At 35.1% G+C, this 22,091-nt stretch overlaps 1 protein-coding gene and 1 pseudogene across 2 annotated transcripts in view; one reads left to right on the top strand and one right to left on the bottom strand.

The window, feature by feature from the left end:
• Positions 1 to 21,324, top strand: part of CtsL4 (Cathepsin L4) — a 90,733-nt gene extending 69,409 nt beyond the window's left edge. For both annotated transcript variants that reach the window (XM_070112393.1, XM_036374051.2), the window contains 2 exons: positions 552 to 712; positions 21,062 to 21,324. In XM_070112393.1, coding sequence (XP_069968494.1) covers positions 552 to 712; positions 21,062 to 21,257 — 357 coding nt within the window. In that variant the 3' untranslated portion in view covers positions 21,258 to 21,324. The remainder of the gene's footprint in view (positions 1 to 551; positions 713 to 21,061) is intronic.
• On the bottom strand, positions 13,087 to 17,735 carry LOC138858043 (uncharacterized; annotated as a pseudogene).
• Positions 21,325 to 22,091: the final 767 nt, after the last annotated feature.

Raw genomic sequence — 22,091 nt, 5'->3', positions numbered from 1 at the left:
CGATAGCATATAGCTGCCATGCAAACTGTCAGTCCTTGTATGGAAAACTTTTTTTATTTGTCAAAATATTTTCACGAAATTCAGCGTGAGTTTTTGTTCAAAGCAACGGTACGCTCTCCGAAGAAATTGCTTAGATCGAATCACTATAGTATATACGAGTAGCTGCCAAACAAACTGGCTTGTTAAAACCAAGTTCCTGTATGTAATTTTTGTAGTTGTGAAAGGTATAATGTTTTCGGTACAACCGAAGTTAACGTTTTTCTTGTTTTGCTTTGATTGCTGAGTTACTATTAGAACAGTAGAGTATATTTCATTGATCCGATCAGTGTCAGTATGGGTCATTGGTTACACAACAGTTACAATTAGTGGATATTTTTCTCAAAATTTCATTTAACCAATATCCGATTTTACTGATTGCGTCACTGATAAATCTGAAATAATGCCTCTCTATGGTCACAAACAAGGCGTGAGCATAATTAATTTGTTCTGCCAGAATTTAGTTTATTTTTACTCTTTCTAATATAAAAAAAAAACTTTATTTTTTTCAATAGAAGGATAAATGTCAATTTGCCGCAGAGCTGGCTGTTGTAAATGTAACCTCTTGGGCAGTACTCCCAACTAAGGATGAAAAAGCTATAAAAACAGCAGTAGCTCACATTGGGCCGATACCCATATCCATAAACGCATCACCACGAACATTTCAACTATACAGGTAAGTACAAAAAATGTTTATACTTTAGCAACCTGTTTAAAGAAAGCAATCTGTCTATGGAAGCGATAACTCACGATAAAGACAAGAAATACCGTTAACTTTGGTAGCACTGAAGCTAGAATACCCTACACAACTTGATCGTTCAGTTTGTATGACAGCTAAATGCTATAGTGATTCGATCTGGAAAACTTCTTTAGATATTGTAGCGTTAAAAATAATAAACGTTTAAATTCGTGAAGATACTTACTCGTATCTTGTCAAATCAAAAAGTTTTTAATACCAGTGTTTTTTTTTGCTTGTTCAGTTTGTATGCTTCTTGGGAGAAGACTTTTTCAAAACTTTAGAGCGATATCTCAAAAACTTAGGGATTAGTTTGCGCATATACAGACAGACAGACGGATATGGCTGAATCAGTTTAGCTTGTCACGCTGATCATTTATGTATATATTTTACAGGGTCTACGATCCTTCCTTCTGGGTGCTACAGAATTTGTGGCACGCTGTTCAGAGTATTAAAAATCACATACAACTTAATATAACCCTGTACACTCCTTAGACATGCAGAACTAAAGACTTTCTCAATAGGTAAGACTTTCGATTATTGCAAGGAGTCCTAAATACTTTGTTATACATAGATCAGGCGAGCGCTAAGTTTGGGGAAAACTACAATAAGTAATGGATACCACCTCAATTTAATACAAAGGGTGTGAATATTGATTATTATGCAAAATTGTAAACCTAAGGTCCCCTTTTTCAGTCATTGCACAGTGGTCGGTTTTGTATGGAGTCAGCGGCCAAAAATAATTCCACTCTCCATATCCAAATAAACTTTTTCTCTCCACATTATATATTTATAATAAGTAATAAATAATAATATTACCATTAATCAAACTCTCCAAACTCCTCTCCCACTACTCACGCCGCCTTCCGCCCATTGAAAAATATTTGGTAAAAAACACAAGATATTTTGCTTTGCTTTTGACTAGTATATTTATTAATTAGTAATAAAAGTAATAAATAAATAAAAGTAACAAAATTTGGGGGAAATAATTGTAATGATAACGAATTAAATTTTATTTTATATAGCTTACGTTGATAAATGAGAAAAAAGAAAGTTCTAATATTATTCAAGTAACTCAAGAACTGATTTTAATAGAATCGACTTTTTTCGCAAAGTAATTTTCTTTGACCATGTATCAGAGGGTCTGAGCAGTTGATTGTCGACTTAACCCTCTCATGCTCGAATCACCATAAAATCGGAGCAGCTAAAAATATATCAGAACCGTTTTTTTTAGTCATGACGCAAGTATGAACAGACAAAAATTTCAAAGTCCTTGGTATCCTGGTTCCCTAGATACAGGATGTTGACTATAGGCAACATTGGGAAGTGGTGATAAATTAAAAAAAAATATGTAGATTTTATTATTGCATTTTATATTGAAATGTGAAAAGAAACAAAACAATTTTTTTGCAGAAATTTGTGTAGATTTTGCAGGTTCTTCAAAATATGCTCTCTTATAGCAGGTTGATTCAGAAGGCGTTGAAATAGCAGTTGAACACAATTAATCGCTTGATCCGCGGAATCGTTTTTAAAGTTCTTTCTCACTGCATAGAGCACCATTTTTCAATCATTTAGCAGATACTGTTTCAAACTATATTAGCATATAAAAAATTTTTTGCCATAAGATAGAAATCGTTTGCAAATATTATATACTTGTATGTACATACCGTTTATTGCCGTTATATGCTATCCTTTGCTCATCAAAGCTTTGGAATCCTTCATGGGGAATTTATAATACCTTTTTTTATTTTTAAAAAATAGATTTCAAAGAATTTGTAACAGCGATCAGTTGGAACTTTTATGCTCATGCCATTCTATACGTTGGAATATTCACTTTAGCAAGATATAGTAATATACATATATCTTTCAATTTCTGTAACATTACTTTTATCTCCGTTCCATAAGTGTGTGCCGCAAACAAGTTTGTTGCCAGATTTTGTCAATAAAGGATTGGGTAAAAAAATTGATTGGCTCTTTCAACTCATTGCTGCGCACTTCGCTTTTCCAATTTATATCACATCCCAGTATTTCTGCATTTCTCTACCTTGAACTTTGCGAATCAATTTTCTCCATCTCGTCCTGTTCAATATCTTCATTTTCAATTCTTTTTCCGTCATTTCCTTTTCCTATTAGTGCGTCAATCATACTAATTTCTATATTATTCAATGTTTCTTCAAAAACGTTCCCTAAAGTTACTGTTCTGTCCTGCTCTTCTTCTTAATTTTCCTCATCCATACAATCATCTAAGTCAAACTGAACAATTTTTTCCATATCATTCTTTGTTAGACCTCATGCACTTTTAATATATAAATAAACTAGCTTTTGCCCGCGACTTCGTCCGCGTGGAATAGTGACTTCCGGCAGATTTTTGGTTCTTCCCACATAGTTCCCGTTCTTGCGGGATTTTCGGAATGGTCGAGTTCCCGCAGAATTTTCAGGATAAAACCTATGTTTTTTTTTCGAGTTCCAAACTATATCTGTACAATTTTTAAAGTAAATTTTATTATTTTAAAGAACTTCTGCATATACTACATTTTTTGTTTTATTATCTTGTGGCAGAAGAACATATTGATTTTCGCCACAACCCGATCTTGATAACGCGACATATAACTGGCCGTGCGAAAAACAGTCTTGGCGTAAATCGATCCCCACGTGTTTGAATGTTTGCCCCTGTGATTTATTTATTGTGACTGCGAAAGATAATTTAAGCGGAAATTGTATTCTTTTAAAATTGAAAGGTAAGTCGTTGGGTATCATTGGGATGCGGGGTATGAGGACTGTTTGACCAACTGCTGGACCAGTCAAAACTATTGCAACGATGACGTTATTGCGCAGAAATTTTACTTGAAGTCGGGTCCCATTGCATAAATTTGGTGGTTTGAGATTTCTTAGTAAAATTATTGGGGCACCTATTTTTAACTTAAGAGAATGTGGGGAAGGCCGCTTGGGTTCAAGGAATTGAGGAACTCCTGTGGGTAATGAACTACATCTTCTTGATTCATCACGGTATCAATGGAGGTGTAGGTTACAATATCTCCTGGGAGTTTACTCAAAATGATATCATTTATTTCGTCAACGCTACTATTTCTTGCCGCCAATATTGCTCTTTGACACATCCATTGATGGTCCTTGTTTTCTATTTGGCTGATGTCAGGGTATACTTTAGTTACTAATTCCTCGATGTTACCCACTTTTACTCCTAAATCGCAATCAATTTCAATTTTATTATTAGAATGAGGTATTTTCCCGTCTCCTACAGAAAGTAATTTTGAAGCGAAAGTTATACTACCTCCCCCCAAATGTGCTCTCATATTTGTCGATAATTTTAAAATATTTACAAATTTCCATAATGGAGAACTTTTAAGGCAAGCCTTCACAATGTCTGCTCTAGTTCCCCTTACTATTACCGGTAAAGTTTGGCGAAAGTCCCCAGCAAACATAACAGTAATCCCACCCATGATTTTATCACAGCTTCTAAGATCTCTAAGAGTTCTGTCTAGAGCTTCTACGTGAGCTCTATGTATCATGGTACATTCGTCCCAGATCATTAGACTGACGTCTTGTAAAATTTTCCCCAAAGGGCCATTTTTGCGTATAGAGCACACGCTATCTTTCTCTAAAGACACAGTTAGGGGCAGTTTAAAAGTGGAATGAGCTGTGCGTCCACCTGCTAATAAGGTTGCAGCAATACCTGACGACGCTACTGCCAAGGCTAGCTTTCCTAGAGACCTTACTTTTGCTAATATAAGATTAGTGATAAATGTCTTGCCGGTCTCACCGGGAGCATCCAAAAAGAAAATTCTTCCTTCATTAAAACGAACACTTTTCATGACACAAGTATACGTTGTCACCTGGTCATTAACTAATCTTGGTTCATTTTGTGTGATATACTCATTTAATTCATTTATGTTATATGGTTTTCGCAACGCTACTTCTAACGGGTCCAGAAGCGAATTATTTCTTTTTGCTGTAGGAAGCCCAAAGTCGGTTAGGGATTTATCTGAAATCTCATGAATTTTATCTTTAATTATGATTAGTCCATCATTGTATATATCATCATAATATGCTAATGTCATATCCTGATTCTCATTACGCATTCTGTTTAATATATCTTCACATAAAGCATCACGAAATTTATTCCATAACTCTAAGGGGTCAGATGGTTGGCAAAATATAAGGATAGTGGTAAATAATTCTCTTAATTTTGTAGCTGGCTCGGATATGATAGCATCGGATATGGTATTTTGCCAATGTTCATCTCCTTCCAGTAAACCTAATTCCTTGCAAGCGCCTTGGTACGTTTGGAAAATAAAACCATTCACGGTTCTTAGATGTTGAAATGACATTGGACCGCGAACATATTGCAATAACATTCTTAAATAAAAACATTCAGTTTGAGTTGGATGAATGTTATAAACACGGCCTAAATTTGTGTCTTTTTTTACACCGGGATATCCCTCAACATCTTGCCCGCGTCTTCTTCTAGAAAATGAATTTCTTTGCCAAACGTAATACTGGGGAACTTCGTGATATAAAAGGGTTTTTGCAAAATCGTCGCTTTTGCAGAGATCAAAGAACGCTGTAAGTGTCGTTGATGAAAAATTGTTCACACGATCTTGGAGATTTTCATTATTATAAAAATATACTCTTTGCCCATTTTCCAAATGAACGGCTAAATGAACTACTGCCGGAAAACGTTCATGAATAGAAAATTGGAAAATTCTCCAAAACGCCGTCGAGGAACTTATATAGCGACCATTTAGATATTTTTCTACTTCATCGTTATTACTTTGTAACGAAAATGTGGCTTGATCAGAACCTTTATGAATATACTTACAGATGTATTTAATAGCTTTGACCGATTGACAAAACTCTACGTTAATGTGTGCATTGAAAATTCGTGATAGCAGTGGATTATAGGGAACCACCCAACGATTATCCACGCTCATTTCTGTACCTTTTACACGAATTATAGCTGTGTTTCCACCATTATCTGGAGACCTGCGTCTGTAGGTTGGATAACCGTCATCTCCCGTTTGTGTTTCCGAAATAAAATGCCTAGGGAACTTTTTAGAACAAACGTTTTCTTTCATACATGGTGATGTAGGATTATGAAATCCGCAAGGACCATGTATCATATTTTTTATGACAATATTATGAAGAATCGGATCTTGTTGTATGTCAGGTATTTCAGCCGATATTATTGCATCTATAGAATCTGGTTGAACTTTGTTAGCCAGCCACAATAAAATGTGGGCGTGAGGTAAACCTCTTTTTTGCCATTCTACACTGTAAACAAAGGCTTTCGATGGGCCAAAAATATTTTTCTTCGTTAATAGGTCTATCATTTTCTTGAGTTTTAAATGAAATACCCTAGAAATTAAATCATGTCTATCATAAGAATGTTGATTGGGCAATAACTCACTTTTTATTTCTGGCCATTCGGGGTTACATGTAAATGTAATGAAGAGGTCAGGTCTTCCAAATTTCCTGACATATGTCATGGCATCTTGACTTTTTTCATTCATGAATCTGGGGGATCCTGTAAATGACGACGGCAATATAACGTGCTGGTCAATATTAGAAGCGTTTATATGTCCATCATTTACGACGGCATCTCTTAAATGAATGTACTCTTCTGCTCTCAATTTTTTTTGATTTCTTTTGATGAAGTCTAGCCTCTCAGAGATCCTTTTTGCCGCCATATCAACACAATATTGGTTGATTAATCCTTTGAAATAATGTATACTGTTAAAGTCATTTATTCTCATCATGAATCTAAATGCATAAAACTGCATACATGAAACAGTTTTAAATGTAGCCGTAGTATTCTGCTGTGGAATATTAATACAGTATCCGTCGTTTCCAAAGGAAACAGTAAGGGATATTGAAGCGGGTCATAAGATCTATGAATTTCAGAAACTCGTTGAAGTCGACCATCTCTCGCAGTCAATATCTATCATAAGAACAGCTACTTCATCTACTTCCGGCGCATGATACCGACCTCTATGCTCATTAGGAGGTTTTACATCAGCATGAATGATAAGTTTTAAATCATTCGGTGGTCTATTTTCTAGATTGTACTTAAAACTTTGAATATACGTATTATGATCATAAAGATATGTTTGGAGAACGTCGATAAGATCGATTTGCAAGCTTGGGTTTAAATTTGAGCGCAACGATACCTGATCTGCATGGGAAACAAAATATATTTGCAGGAATTCGGGTTGTGCCCCTACAGCTGGAAGTAAGTCACCGATTAAATGATAAACTTGCCCTTGGACTTTAAAAGTGGGCATAAAGTTTCCCTCACGAATTTCTTTGGCACCAAATGAAGTCATCTGAAATAATGTATTATAGGTATATTTACTTTGCCACCACTACAACACAGTCCAGGAGTTTCAGCTGCCCATTTTTTGCTTGGCATAAGTTGCATATTTTATCCATTCTACCAATATCAATATCATTTAGCTCAGAATAGTCAACGATGCAATCATAAGCAAAAGCAGCATTTAATAAATTATGTTGTCTGCGAGTTCTATTCCTAGTTGATCGGGCATTTTGCTGTGCTAATCGATGGGATCGTTCAGCGCTTGATTCCCGATCGCGGTTAGCCAATGTTCGGGCATTCTGTGAAGCCAAACGTTGAGAACGATCAGCACTCGATTCCCGTTGCCGGTTCGCCAAAGTTCGGAAATTTTGTGAGGCTAAACGCTGCGAACGTTCAACGCTTGATTCCCTTGCACGGTTTTGTTCAGTAATTGCTCGTTGTGTAGCCAACCTGTGCATATTTTCATCCTCAGTTTCATTGCTGAGCAAAACTCGCAGCCGCTTTGCAGTAGCAGTCTGCCCAGAAAGCTGAGTTCTTTTTCTCGGCATTATAGTGATGAAGAAAAAACGTAGAAAATGAAAACTTAACTAAAGCGTATCTCGTAATAAAAAAAAAGAAACGTAAGATTAAGAAGATTAATAATTAGGAACCTAATTACTTTTATTTTTAACGATTATTGCAAAAGATCAACCGTAAAATGAAAATAAGGTAAACTAACTTTATGCTTAAACTTAACCCTAATCTAATGAGAATACCTACAGGTATTATGTACCACAAAAAAAAAATATTAGAAACTAAATACTATTTTTAAAACAAACAATACTATACTTATAGAAAACACATACTTATAAATTAATAACCTACATGAAAACAAAAAAGTGTTATTATTGTGTAACTAAATACTATCCTAAAACAAATAAAGTACCTACTATATAGAAAACAACTACAAAATGAAACTGTGTTTAAAAAGTAATATTACGATGATAATTATATCGCATAAACAAATTAGCGCTGCATTCAACCGTTCAGTACAATCATACTTTATTTCTCTGATATTATATTTCTTCGTTTATCCTGGACGCCATTACGCTTCGATGTTTGCTTACGACTGGAAAAATATACTGCGTGCATTAGCCCTTTTAAACAAATACTCCCAAAAATATGGAGTAAAGAAATTATGAATTTTTGATACATAAATATTAGGAAATTCCTGTTATAAATTTGGCCTTGAAAATATTTAGCCCTTTTGAACAAAGACTTTTGAATCCTAAAAATATTGAGTAAAGAAATTATGAATTTTTGATACATAAATATTAGGAAATTCCTGTTATAAATTTGGCCTTGAAAATATTTAGCCCTTTTAAACAAAGACTTTTGAATCCTAAAAATATTGAGTAAAGAAATTATGAATTTTTGATACATAAATATTAGGAAATTCCTGTTATAAATTTGGCCTTGGAAATATTAAGCAGGTAGGTATTATGCATATTGTTCTACCACATTCATGCTAATTCATTGCAAGCAAAATGTGGGACCACCATCCCAACATACAAATGAAATATGCAACATACTCTAAGTGTTGCGCATTCGAACGGCACAAACAGACAGAAAAACTATACTCGAGTCGCTGGACTCTTTTTGCTCGTGTGAAAGCAGAGCATGATGCAAGCGTTTACACCATAAAACATCACACATGTATGACATACACGAATTTATTATGTTTACACGCTCATTCTTCTCATCACGCCGCACATGCTTGCATACAAAAATGACCGTGTAAAGGCCGCTTACAGGAAAAATCCAATTTTCGCGGATATCATACCGTACGGTCTGTTGTAGCGGACGGTAGAAGCGGTGGTGACTGATCATTTAAATTGCGCTCTCATAAGATAGGTCGCATCAGCTGATGCGGGACACGGTTTTGCGTCGGTGACTGTTTGTGCCTTGAGCCGCGCGGCATGGTATCTCGTTGAGCTACACCCCCCTCCCGGCTTGCCCGCAAGTACCGCCTCTCTCCCGCCGCGCCGGCCAGCGCAGAGAGCGAGTTGGTTTTGTTTCGGAGTTATTTATCATTGTAATCTTTAAAGTTTTTTGTTGAAATTAAGTTATGTCAAAGACAATTTTATTCACAATGAAGTACTCTTAACCAACAACATATTTATTTGAATAAAGATTAATATTATTATGTTGATACAATTTAAACAAATTATTTCGACCAAATTAGGTACCATAAAAACGGTTTTTGTGAGTTAATCTTAAAAGATAGACATATACTATCGCGGACTGTTTTTTAGATCATTAAAAGAGCTATTATTCTTTAATACATATTTTTTGTGTATCTTGAACCGTTTTCACGGCGCACGCAACGGAAGGCTTCAAAGATGAAATAATTTCTCCCGTGTTTTACATATTTACCACTATATCTTTGCTCCTATTCGTCCTGGTCGTAGCGTGATGTTATATAGCCTATAGCCTTCCTCGATAACTGGACTATCCAACACAAAAAGAATTATTCAATTCGAACCAGTAGTTTCGGAGATTAGCGCGTTCAAACAAACAAACAAACTCTTCAGCTTTATAATATTAGTATAGACGACCAAATTAGGTACCATAAAAACGGTTTTTGTGAGTTAATCTTAAAAGATAGACATATACTATTGCGGACTGTTTTTTAGATCATTAAAAGAGCTATTATTCTTTAATACATATTTTTTGTGTATCTTGAACCGTTTTCACGGCGCTCGCAACGGAAGGCTTCAAAGATGAAATAATTTCTCCCGTGTTTTACACATTTACCACTATATCTTTGCTTCTATTCGTCCTGGTCGTAGCGTGATGTTATATAGCCTATAGCCTTTCTCGATAACTGGACTATCCAACACAAAAAGAATTATTCAATTCGAACCAATAGTTTCGGAGATTAGCGCGTTCAAACAAACAAACAAACAAACAAACTCTTCAGCTTTATAATATTAGTATAGATATATGTACATACATTGTTAGGAAATTACCACAATTGACCAATGTCGGCTAATGGCAACAGTAACTTTACAAAATTATTATAAACAACTCTCAACTCAAACTTTATTATTATAACTTTAATTCATCCTCTTACCCCTTTTTGTATTTAGGTATATTGTTCACTTTGTTTTACAATGAAGTGTTTATTTTAATATTTTTTAACACTTTTTTGTCGACACTTATTTCGCAAAATGATATTTATAATTCCAAAGTACGGAAAAATACCGTGCGTCAAAGAGATAAAAAAACGAAAGTTAGAAGCATACAAGTATATACAATGGTGCCTATAGTCAACAATCCGCATGAAAAAGTTAACCCAATCCGAGTTTTTTCGGGAACTTTGGATTTTGTTCTGTTGCTTTAATTCCATATTCTTCCAAACTTTTTAAATATGTAATCAAGTATTTTTTCAACAGTATTTTCAATATAATCGTAAAAAAATTTATTCAAATCCATGTTTTGGGTCGTCATATACTTTTTAGCTTAATCAGCAAATGAACCTTTTTCTAAACACCTCATATCAGAAATATACATTGATAGGATGTACCTGCATAAATGTACATACTAAGGTGAGAATAAAACAAACGTTTAATAATTTTATGAAAATAATATAATTAAAACCAAAGAATTTTGTGTACGCAAACAGCATATATTTCCATAGGAGTTTAGAGATGTTGTGATATATCTAGCTATTATTCCTTGTCAAAAACCAAAAGTTGCATGCTTCTGTGCTATAACTCTTTTCAGTTTTGTGTTAAAAATATACATTTTTATGAAAATATTAAATAAACTTCAAATAAAACTACTTCTATATTGTTAGTAAATTTAAATTTTTATATAGGTATTTTTAAATTCTGAAATATCCATGATTTGAAGAAAATCGCACACGGTGACATTGAGAGGAGACAGGAAGTCAATATTTAATTCAATATTTTTTTGCATTCGTTTTTTTTATTTATGTATATTTTATTGTATATCTTACTTTACAAGAAACGTTTAAATTTGTTATAGAAACAAAAGTTTTATTATGTACTGCGCGAGAGAATTTTTTACTCGTGATAGATTTACAGTCATAACTGACAAATGGCAGCTATGATAGCTTTTCATTTGGAACGCACCTTGTACATACATATATCTAATATAAGGATGTTCATACTTTCGCTTGGCTTTACACCATATACTCGTATGTCGGCCAATGTTTAAATATCTTTGAACAAGCTTATCTTTATTAATGCTGAGGTAGTACAAAACGTATATAGACATTAAGAAACATCAAACTATACGTATACATATGCATACATAAATAAATATATGAATTGATAAAATAGAGTACTGAAAATACATCTATGCATTATGATTCTGAACACTAAATATGTCACATCACATAATGTCATATCACATATAATAGATAACACACGTACACCCACACGCACACGGATTGAGTTGTACAATTAAAAACAACCCCATGTCGTGTAACGATACATACAAACATCCACATGTACACATACTTTAAGTTAGAATTAAAATAGTATATAAGAACAAACAAAATTAAAACAACTAAGGAAGAGCTAAGTTCGAATGTAACCGAACATTTTATACTCTCGCAAAGTCAAATGGTATACTCGTTTGTAAATTATTTGTGGATTGATCGATATTTTCGGTAGAAGGACAACTATAACAGTTTTGGTTCGATTTAGAAAATTTTTGGTCACAAGATGGCATACCTTAAACGTAATATTGACGCAAAGTCTTACCCCGATATAATCATTGTTGCTTGATTTGCATACTGGAAAGTGAAAAAATCAGATGAAATTTAAAATGGTGTTATATGGGAAATAGGCCTGCTTGTGATCCGATTTCGCCCATTTTCGTACTATAATATAGAAATGTGAAAATATTGTTATGTACCGAATTTGGTTGAAATCGGTTAAGCAGATCCCAAGATATATGTTTTCACATAAAAGTGGGCGGTGCCGCGCCCACTGACTAATTTTGAACGAGGTTCCTATAAAGTCATCTTATACCATCTCATAGATAAAATTTAATGTCTCTGGCTTGTTTAGTGCTTGATTTATCGCGCTTTTAGTAGTTTTTAACAGTACCGTTGGGAGTGGGCGGGGTTGTCACCCGATTTCACCCATTTTCACACCGTCGAATGAAATGCTTAAAGCATTTGTTCCCAGTGAATTTTGTTAGTATAGCTTCAGTGGTATAGGAGATTTGCACATTAAACTTATTAGGTGGCGGGACCACGCCCCCTTAAAAAAATGTTAAACTGCAGATGCCCCTCTCTAATGTTATCCTGTATACCAAATACGGTAAATACGACGGACGGACGGACAGACAGTCACCCGGAATTCAACTCGTCTCTTCATCCTGATTATTTATATATATATAACCCTATATCTAACTCGATTAGTTTTAGGTGATACAAACAACCGTTAGGTGAACAAACAAGTTGCGAGAGTATAAAAATCAGAATGAAATATTTCTCAACTTAATGAAAGTCTTTTCTGTCCCCCACCAGCGGTAAGGCAATTATAATCTTCATTGAGTTTATACAGTCAATATGTAAGATATGTCGTCGAAATGAAATGTACGTATAGTAATTTATTTATTTATTAAAGGAAATACAAATTATAAATAATTATACAATACTACCTATAAAATATAACAGCATGACAAGGCCTTCAGCTGTGGGCTTAATTGTACTTGTACTTTTTGTATGAGATATTAGTTATGAATATGTATGTATGTACAAATACTTACGGTTATATTTATATACTAATGTTTATTCTTATGCTTAGAATTAAGGGGGAACAATACTTGCATATGTTAGGTATATCACAAATATACAAGTATGTTATAGGTATACTACAAATATATACAGAAATTGAAATAATATAGAGTTTTTGAGTATGGAAGGTATAGGAAACTGTGGTAAGATTTTATTATGCTGATTTTAGATAAGATGCTTTAGTTGGGCTCTGAAGATGAAATTGTAGATTTCTTTATTGTTGGCAGTTGACGGTTCTTTGAGGAGTTTCGAAGGAGAAGACTCGACATAGTGCCATCGTATATTTCGAAAGGTAGGACATATGTTCAATATGTGTTCTACAGAATTTGTTGGACTGTTGCATAGCCGGCAGCCATTCATTATGGCGATAAGATGGTGTGTCCTAAATGGAGTCGTGTGAAAATGTTGATCTCCAGGATGCTGCATGGGAAGGGGTATAGTGCTTTTCTTTGTTCGGGATTTACGAGTCGGTAGCGGTTGTCATAATTATACACGCCGCTTTCGTTTTAAAAATTTTTAACGAATCGCACAATGTCGCTGCTTTCATTAGTTCTCAAGTAAATACATGGACTAAGAGAGGCGTTTTTGGCTTCTTTATCAGCGAGTTCGTTGCCTGGGATGCCGCAGTGTCCTGGAATCCACATTACTTTAATTTTATTTTGGCTATCAATTAATTTGTTCCGAATTTCTCTGATTAGAGGGTTGCTGTTGGATGTATTTCGAATGGCTGTGACTGTTGCAAGGCTGTCGGTACAGATAACATATTTACCTTTGGAGCACGTGATCCATTGGATAGCTTCTTTTATTGCGTATGCTTCTGCGGTAAAAACAGAAGATGGTAATAAAAGTAATCCATTTTTAACGATTTCCGAGTTCTCGGAAACCACTGCATATGCGGTGTTGTGGAGATTTTTCGACCTATCAGTGTAAATGAATTTCCATCCTTTAATAGAGATCTGTCTTGCGTTGCATAAACAATTGTTTATACACCTCGTAGTTCGTGAAGGCTGTGTTCCAGCTCATGAATTTCTATAACAGAAGAGTCTAGAGCCCATGGAGGATGCTTGCTAATCTTCGAACGTTTGGATGAAAGGTGAATATCAAGTTCATCAACGAACTTTAGAATTAGGTGTATTCTTGATGGAAACTTGAGTGTTCGTTTGTTTCGGGTGGCCGAACGAACGCCGTTGAGCAAATTCGGGTTAGAGCCTAGATATATCTTTGGTATCAGCCGTAATGTGTTAATCTCCAGTCTTTCGTTAATGTGTGGCATTCCGGATTCAGCGATAATGCTTTTGGTGCTGGAAGTTGGGAATGCCCTAAGACTACGTCTTACTGCCATGTGATAAGGCGCATAGAGTTTCTTTAGCTCGCTGCCGGTGTGATGTCCGTAGATTGGTAGTCCATAATCGATAATTGAGAGTAGTAAATATCTCACGATATTGATAAGTATTGTAGGATGAACAAAAGAATGTCGTGAAGTTAAAACCTTTATTATATATAACCTATCGAAAAGTTTGTTTCTTATATATAAACAATGTTTTTTGAACTTAAACTTAGAATCAAAAATTAATCCTAAAACTTTAATTTTATTTAGTATTTTTGTGTTCTTAAAAGAGAAAGTAGTATTATCACATTTTCTCACCACACATATGTAAGATATTACATTTACCTAAGGATAACTTAGCGCCGGATGTGAGAGACCAGTTAGAGATATTATTAAGTATTATCGTAAAAGTTAATTTGACGTTATTCAGATCGAGTTGTTTTGAAAATATCGGAATGTCGTCTGCATACATACAGTAGTAGACTGGGAAATTGGATAGTATCTCGCTGATTTCATAAAATACAATTATAAATATGACCACAGATATAGGGGAACCTTGGGGAAATCCATTTTCTAGGGGCAAACAGTGAGAAAAATTATTGTGAACTTTCACCGAAATCTTCGGTTTGTTGAAAAAAATTTAAGTAGGTTGCATATTTTTGGTACCAATTTCCATTTTACTAATTGTTGTAGAACTTTATGAAGTTCGATATGATCATACGCTTTTTCAAAGTCTAAGCTAAAGCAAATAACGTGCCCCTTATTGGAAATAATTTTGGAGGAATGATGCTCGAAGTATAAAAGGAAGGCTATTGTACCTTGATTTTTTCTGAATGCTACTTGGTTGTGACTGATTAGTCTATTCTTCTCTGCGTACCACATTAAATGTTTGGTTTGATTATTTTCTCCAAGACCTTTCCTAAACAAGAAAGCAGCGAAATAGGCCTATAGCTTGTAAGTTCTAATGAAGATTTTCCAGGTTTAGGTATTGGAACGATTTCAGCGATTTTCCAACTTTGGGGTATATACCGTCTGAAAGTATTTTATTGTAAAGATTAACTATCCTTTTTTTAACGTCATGTGGGATGTTAATATGTCATAGGTAATCCTGTCGACACCAGGTGTTTTACCTCTGGAGCTCGATAGTGTGTCATCAAACTCATCAGTGGATATATTAGATTCTAAATTTAGCGCTTAATTGCTAAGATTTCCGCTTGGTAAAATTTTATGGCCTAAAGATTTTTGTTTTTCAGCAACGAACTGTTTTGTAAAAGTAGAGTCACTTGAATAGGAGCTCCAGAACGTGGCCAACTCGTTCGCTATGTTTGGGTCGTTAGTTAATCCAGATTGGATGTTTAAGTAAGTAATTGTACTAGGTTTTTGACAGGCGTCTTATATCTCGCCAAATATGTTGAGGAGAGGTTTTGGAGTTAAAATTTTCAGTAAATTCTTCCAGACATACTTTCGTAGCCTTTTTGGTTTGTGGTTTAAAGATAGCATTGTCGCGTTTATATGTTAAAAGATCAAGAAGGTTCCGTGTTTTTTTATAATTATACCAACTTTTGCGTTTTTGCGTTCGAAGGTTTTCTAATTCACTATTCCAACATGGTTTATATCGCTGTTGATATGTATTCTTGATTTGAGGAATGGTGTGGTGTGCTGACGAAAATATTATTTTTCGTACAAGTGCAGCCTCTTAGTTAATATTAGTCGAAAAAAATAATTTACTAGATATTGATGAGCAGAGATCTTTGTATTTCTCCCAATTGGCTTTATTTGTTAGTAAAATTGGTTTAAACTTTTTTGTGGACGTGTCTGGGTGAAATCCGATTTCTATCATCAATGGGAAATGATCACTACCATGGAGGTTCCTAAGGACCTTCCAAGAACATAATGGTAAGATATTCGAGGAACATGTCGTGACATCGTGTGTAGGAGTACCATCGTTTAAAACTATGAGGTTGCTGCTTAATAAGACGTCTTCAATCTTCCTCTGTCGTTTGATAGAGGAGAACCCCAGATCGGGCTCCATGAGCTGAAACTGCCCATCCAAAGTATACGATTTTGCATTTTATTTAAAATATTTAAGATATCTGAGCAAGAGAAACTTAGTTTGGGAGGGATGTATGTTGATTATTGCTAGTATTGGATAAAATAATATCTCAATCGCAATAGTTGGCAAAAACAATTTTGTAAGGTATGTTTTCTTTTACCAAAATTGCAACACCTTGTTTGCTGTATTGGTATTGAGGGCTATTAAGGAAATATCCACTATAGCCATATGGAGATTTAGGGTCGAAATTTTGGCGTATATGTGTTTCTTGTAAACATAACACTGAAGGTTTCAGGTCTTTAATTAGTAGCTGCAATTCGTGATAATTATTGAAATATCCGTGGATATTCCATTGCAAAATTGAAATCAATAAAATGTTAAAAGAATTGTGGGAGTATTATGTTAGATGTGTGTTTATATGATTAGTATTGTGGGACAAGGTTTTCTATTGATAATTAAGTTTTGTTGTTAGAGTGGAAAGAACTGGTGAAAGAAGAATTGTGTGAATCGTTTGGGTTAGAATTTTGTGCTTTTTCGATACTGATATGTTGCAGATTGTTATTGTAGGCAAATCTATAAAAATTATTATTGTTTTTGGTTGGATTGTTGTTTTGAGAAGGAATTTCATTGTTTTCTTGCTAAGGTACATAGATGATTTTGGTAATCGATTATTCATTGTGATAAAAATTCGTATAGTTCGTTATCACTGTTTGGATGTTGTTTTGGTGGAAAGGAGGTGATGTTCGATGTTAGATTTTGTTGTTGATCAGAAGTATGCTACAAACTGGTTTTTCCGCTTACGTTTTTAGTTGCTTGCTTTGGAATATGTTTTTGGTTGTTATTTATTATTGGGCCTTTAATAATAGATAAGAAAGAGGGACCACCAACAATAGATGGGCATTGATTTTTATCATGTTTATCGCTTCTCTCATTGTACATTTGTTTTGTACTGCAAATTTTAATATCTCTTTAGATTGCAAAAATTTGGGACAAGATCTGTCAAAAGATGGGTGCTCTTCTGCGCAGTTTGTACACATTGTACGTGCGCATATTTCAGGGTTATGGGTAGGTAGATTGCAGCGATCTCAAATTTTTGTGTTGTTGCAGCGTTTTGCAGTATGATTTAATTTCCCGCAGTTTTTTCAACGCATAGAGTTTGGAAAATATGGTCTAACCTTAACGGAATGCCATATAACATATATGTGGTTGGGAAGTTGGTACTTATCAAAAGTAAGGAGACAGACTCCGGTATGTTTTGGTTTTCCATCTATGTTTTTGGGAAATTTGTACACTTAAACAACTCCTTGGTCAGTTAAGTTTTGAATGATTTCCTTTTCACTTAGGTCGATTAGGTATGGGGCATATATTGTGCCTTTAGTATAATTGAGTTCTTCATGTTACTTTGTATTCACTTTTCGGCGATTGATTTGTCATTTAGTAATAGGCAAAGACTTCCGTCGCGTAGTTCTTGATTTTCATGATAATGCGGAATGAATTGCAAAGAAATTATACTTATTTAATGGTTTATTCATATCAACCGACGATATTACAACGTATTTAGGATTTTTCACTTCTATTTCTGGAATATTAGGAAAAGGCTCAGATTGTTATACTCTCGCAACCTGTTGCTACAGAGTATAATAGTTTTGTTCACCTAACGGTTGTTTGTATCACCTAAAACTAATCGAGTTAGATATAGGGTTATATATATATAAATGATCAGGATGAAGAGACGAGTTGAAATCCGGGTGACTGTCTGTCCGTCCGTCCGCCTGTCCGTCCGTCTGTCCGTCTGTCCGTCCGTCCGTGCAAGCTCTAACTTGAGTAAAAATTGAGATATCTTTATGAAACTTGGTAGACATGTTTCATGGTACCGTGAGACGGTTGGTATTGCAGATGGGCGTAATCGGACCACTGCCACGCCCACAAAACGCCATTAATCAAAAACAAATAACTTGCCATAACTAAGCTCCGCAATAAGATACAAGACTGTTATTTGGTACACAGGATCACATTAGGGAGGGGCGTCTGCAGTTAAAATTTTTTTTAAAAAAGTGGGCGTGGTCCCGCCTCTAATAGGTTTAATGTGCATATCTCCTAAACCGCTAATGCTATAATAACAAAATTCACTGGAAGCAAATATTTTTAGCACTTCTATTGACGGTGTGAAAATAGTTGAAATCGGGTGGCAACTCCGCCCACTCCCCATATAACGGTACTGTTAAAAACTACTAAAAGCGCGATAAATCAAGCACTAAACACGCCAGAGACATTAAATTTTATCTCTGAGATGGTATAAGATGACTTTATAGGAACCGCGTTCAAAATTAGACAGTGGGCGTGGCACAGCCCACTTTTAGGTGAAAACCCATATCTTGAGATCTGCTTAACCGATTTCAACCAAATTCGGTGCGTAACGTTCTTTTCATGTTTCTATGTCATAGTGCGAAAATGGACGAAATCGGACTACAACCACGCCTACTTTCCATATAACACCATTTTAAATTCCATCTGATTATTTCACTTTCCACTATGCAAATCAGGCAACAATGACTGTATCGGGATAAAACTTTGCGTGAATAATGCGATTAAAGTATGCCACCTTGTGGCCAAAAATTGTCTAAATCGAACCAAAACTGTTTAAGCCCCTAAGTACTAAATATGTGGACCCCAGTGCCTATAGTTGACCTTCTACCGAAAATATCAGCCAATCCACAAAGAAATCTCAAACGAGTATACTATTTGACTTTGCGAGAGTATAAAATGTTCGGTTACATCCGAACTTAGCCCTTCCTTACTTGTTTTTTTTTTTATTTTTTTCCGTTTTGGTTGGGGGTCAGACGCCAGTAAGGCAAATCTTTTATCCCCAATCGATCAGGATGACGAGACGAGTTGAAGTTCTATTGTAAATCTGTCGATCCGAGCAAGCGATAACTTTCGTAAAATTTAAGGTGTCTTCAGGGTGTCCCAAAATTAACGCAAAATTTAAAATTGCCGCCATTTATGTAGTAAAGTGTTGACAACCTTAAAAACAACAGCTGACAGTTTAGGCATAGTAAAAATGGAGCGTTACACGATAGAAAAACATGTCATCAGTATTGAACAATATTTCAAAAATAATGAAAGCTTGGCGGCCTAAGTTCATACAGCCAGATTTAACACCCTTAGATTTCTTTTTACACACCACGTGTGCTTTAAAGGAAGAGATTCAACGTTGCATCAATGAAATTCAGCCACATTTATGTAGAATAGTCATGGAAAATTTCGACAAACGAGGGCGTATGTGTATAGAAAGCCATGTAGGCCATTTGCCCGATGTGTTTTTCTATAAACAATCCTATCCTATGTACTTTACGATTCAATAAAAAATTACAGTTGAAAGACTATAAACTGTGCTTTCTATTTAATTCCAATCTTGCGTTAATTTTGAAACCCCCTTTAGGATAAGCTTGGTACGAATGTTGTTTGGCACAAAGGTTGCTACTACCACTCCTACTTCCCATGTACCACATCATTAAATTCTGTCTGATTTTTTACTTAACAGTATATAAATCAGGCACCAATAAAATTATCAACCTTTACAAATATTGCACCTCCGGAATAACATATCTCATGTCTAATGCTCTCAGCTACCGAATATGTGTCTCAGTACATATTGCTGTCTTTTTACCGGAACGAAATTTTTCAACATAACCGTTATATCAAGAGTCGATTTCAACCATTTCCACATGGTTGGTGGTTATAATAGCCTTAAGGTTTTGTAAGATATGAATATTAATTCTACTAGGTGGTGGGAACACGCCCACTCTCTACAAAAGTTCAAGGCAATGATGTCCATTCTCAATGCTATCCGTTGAACGAAATTACAGTTTTTAATCTTAATGTGGGGCTTAGTTTTGACATTTTATAAGTTTTGGATAAATGACATTATGTGTGAGTGGGAATGATCCAATTCCGCCCATTTCCTCATATACCCCATATATTAAGGTTAACTTCTTTGTTTTTTTTCTATAACTCATTTGAGTTAATTGAGTTGACTTTAATTTAAATATTTCGGACACGAAGCAAAATGTAGAAATGAAACTAAGTGAGTCTATGATCAAAAATTTAAGTGAATAAGATATCAAATTTAATTGTAATCCATTCGGTTTCTTCGAATAATTTATGTTAGATTCTAGTGCACCATGTATAAATATAAAGTTGAGATCTTCTGCTACGATGATTTTTAAGCACTGTTTCTTTAACTTTTCGATGTTCTCGTCATTAACAGAGGTGGAGGGACGACTCACATGAGGAAGTTTTAGGGGACTTCGTGATTTTCACTGAAGGTTTTTTTCAAAAAAAAAAAAGAGAGACCAAATTCATTATATTGCGTATATGAGAGAAAAGACAACTGGAGAGGCGAAAATCATTATATTGTAATTAGGTTACGAGGTTAGACGATAAAATGTCAACTAGAAAGTCAGAGATAACTATATTGAGTGGTAAATTAAATAGTGCTCCAGTATATATTTACATTGAATTTTATTACGATAACTCAAAATTTGGCCGCCGTATTCGTCATGGATTCCATTAAAATAACGTGAATCATGAAGTATATTGGGCTGGGGCAATTTTTGGATGCATTTCATCCATTTTCGATGATATATACATAAGATACTTTTAAGGTATAAAGCAAGGGCATCTAATAGTCCGTGTCACTCGAAACTAGCCCCAATAGTAATAATACTTGTTTAATTTATATTCTATTCTTATTTTAGTGATGGCGTATATGATGACGATTCTTGCACCTCAGACACCGTTAACCATGCTATGCTAGTTGTGGGCTATACCAAACATTATTGGATTCTCAAAAATTGGTGGGGAGAAATGTGGGGAGAAGATGGTTACATGCGCTTAAGAAGAGGTACAAATTTATGTGGCATTGCTAATTATGCGGCATATTCTATCGTTTAGAACTTTGGAATTTAGATCCTCTAACGGAAAGTTATTTTAGATAAATAAATTTAAATACACAACAAAACGAAGAAACGTTTCTTTACTTTTTTCAACAATAAATGAAGTTCACCTTCCGTATAAGGTTTAGGTTTCAAAACTATTGATAGCTTAAGACAAATCAGATAACAACGTCTGAAATTTAAATCTATGTGTGATTTTGATAATTTTTGGTCACAAGGTGGCATACTTTAAACGCATTATTCACGCAAAGTTTTACCCCTGTAACCCGAATCTGGCGACTTGTCAAAAGCTTCAAAGACCACGCAGCGGAATCTGGTGTGGAGACGAGACGAGCCACAATGCAGATTCTGCTATTGCTAACAAAGGAATTCGTAAAACCGCTGGCTAAAAGTGGCGGGGAGATCAACTATGGATTCACAAAGGGGAAGGTTATGACCAACAAAGTCAGACGCCGATGCAAGAGAAAACGTGGCATAGGAATCGAAAGGTGAAGTCGATTAAGATCCAATGACGTCCTCGAGTGACGTGGAGAACACTGTACAAGGTGGGTGTACTTCGGGGTCTGAGCTTGCAGACAGACTCTCTAAACTGTACACTGAGTGTGAGCTTTTGAGCGACTCTCAAGAAGACGCAGAGAAGACACTAATTAATGCGTATTTTTTAAAACTATTCTCCACCATAGCAAACTAGCTTCTCTAGACCTAGTTAACTGCAGGGCAGAAGAACGGCCTGACTTCGTCCTCATTCAGGAGCCATGGGTTAATGGAGGTCTGAGAACAACGGGGTATAATTTATACATAGAAAGCTGCGTAGGTAAGGCTATGACATATA

This window comes from Bactrocera oleae, chromosome X (genome assembly GCF_042242935.1).
Source record: "Bactrocera oleae isolate idBacOlea1 chromosome X, idBacOlea1, whole genome shotgun sequence".
NCBI classification, from domain to species: Eukaryota; Metazoa; Arthropoda; class Insecta; order Diptera; family Tephritidae; genus Bactrocera; species Bactrocera oleae.
This window is presented reverse-complemented; position numbering and strand designations above follow the sequence as displayed.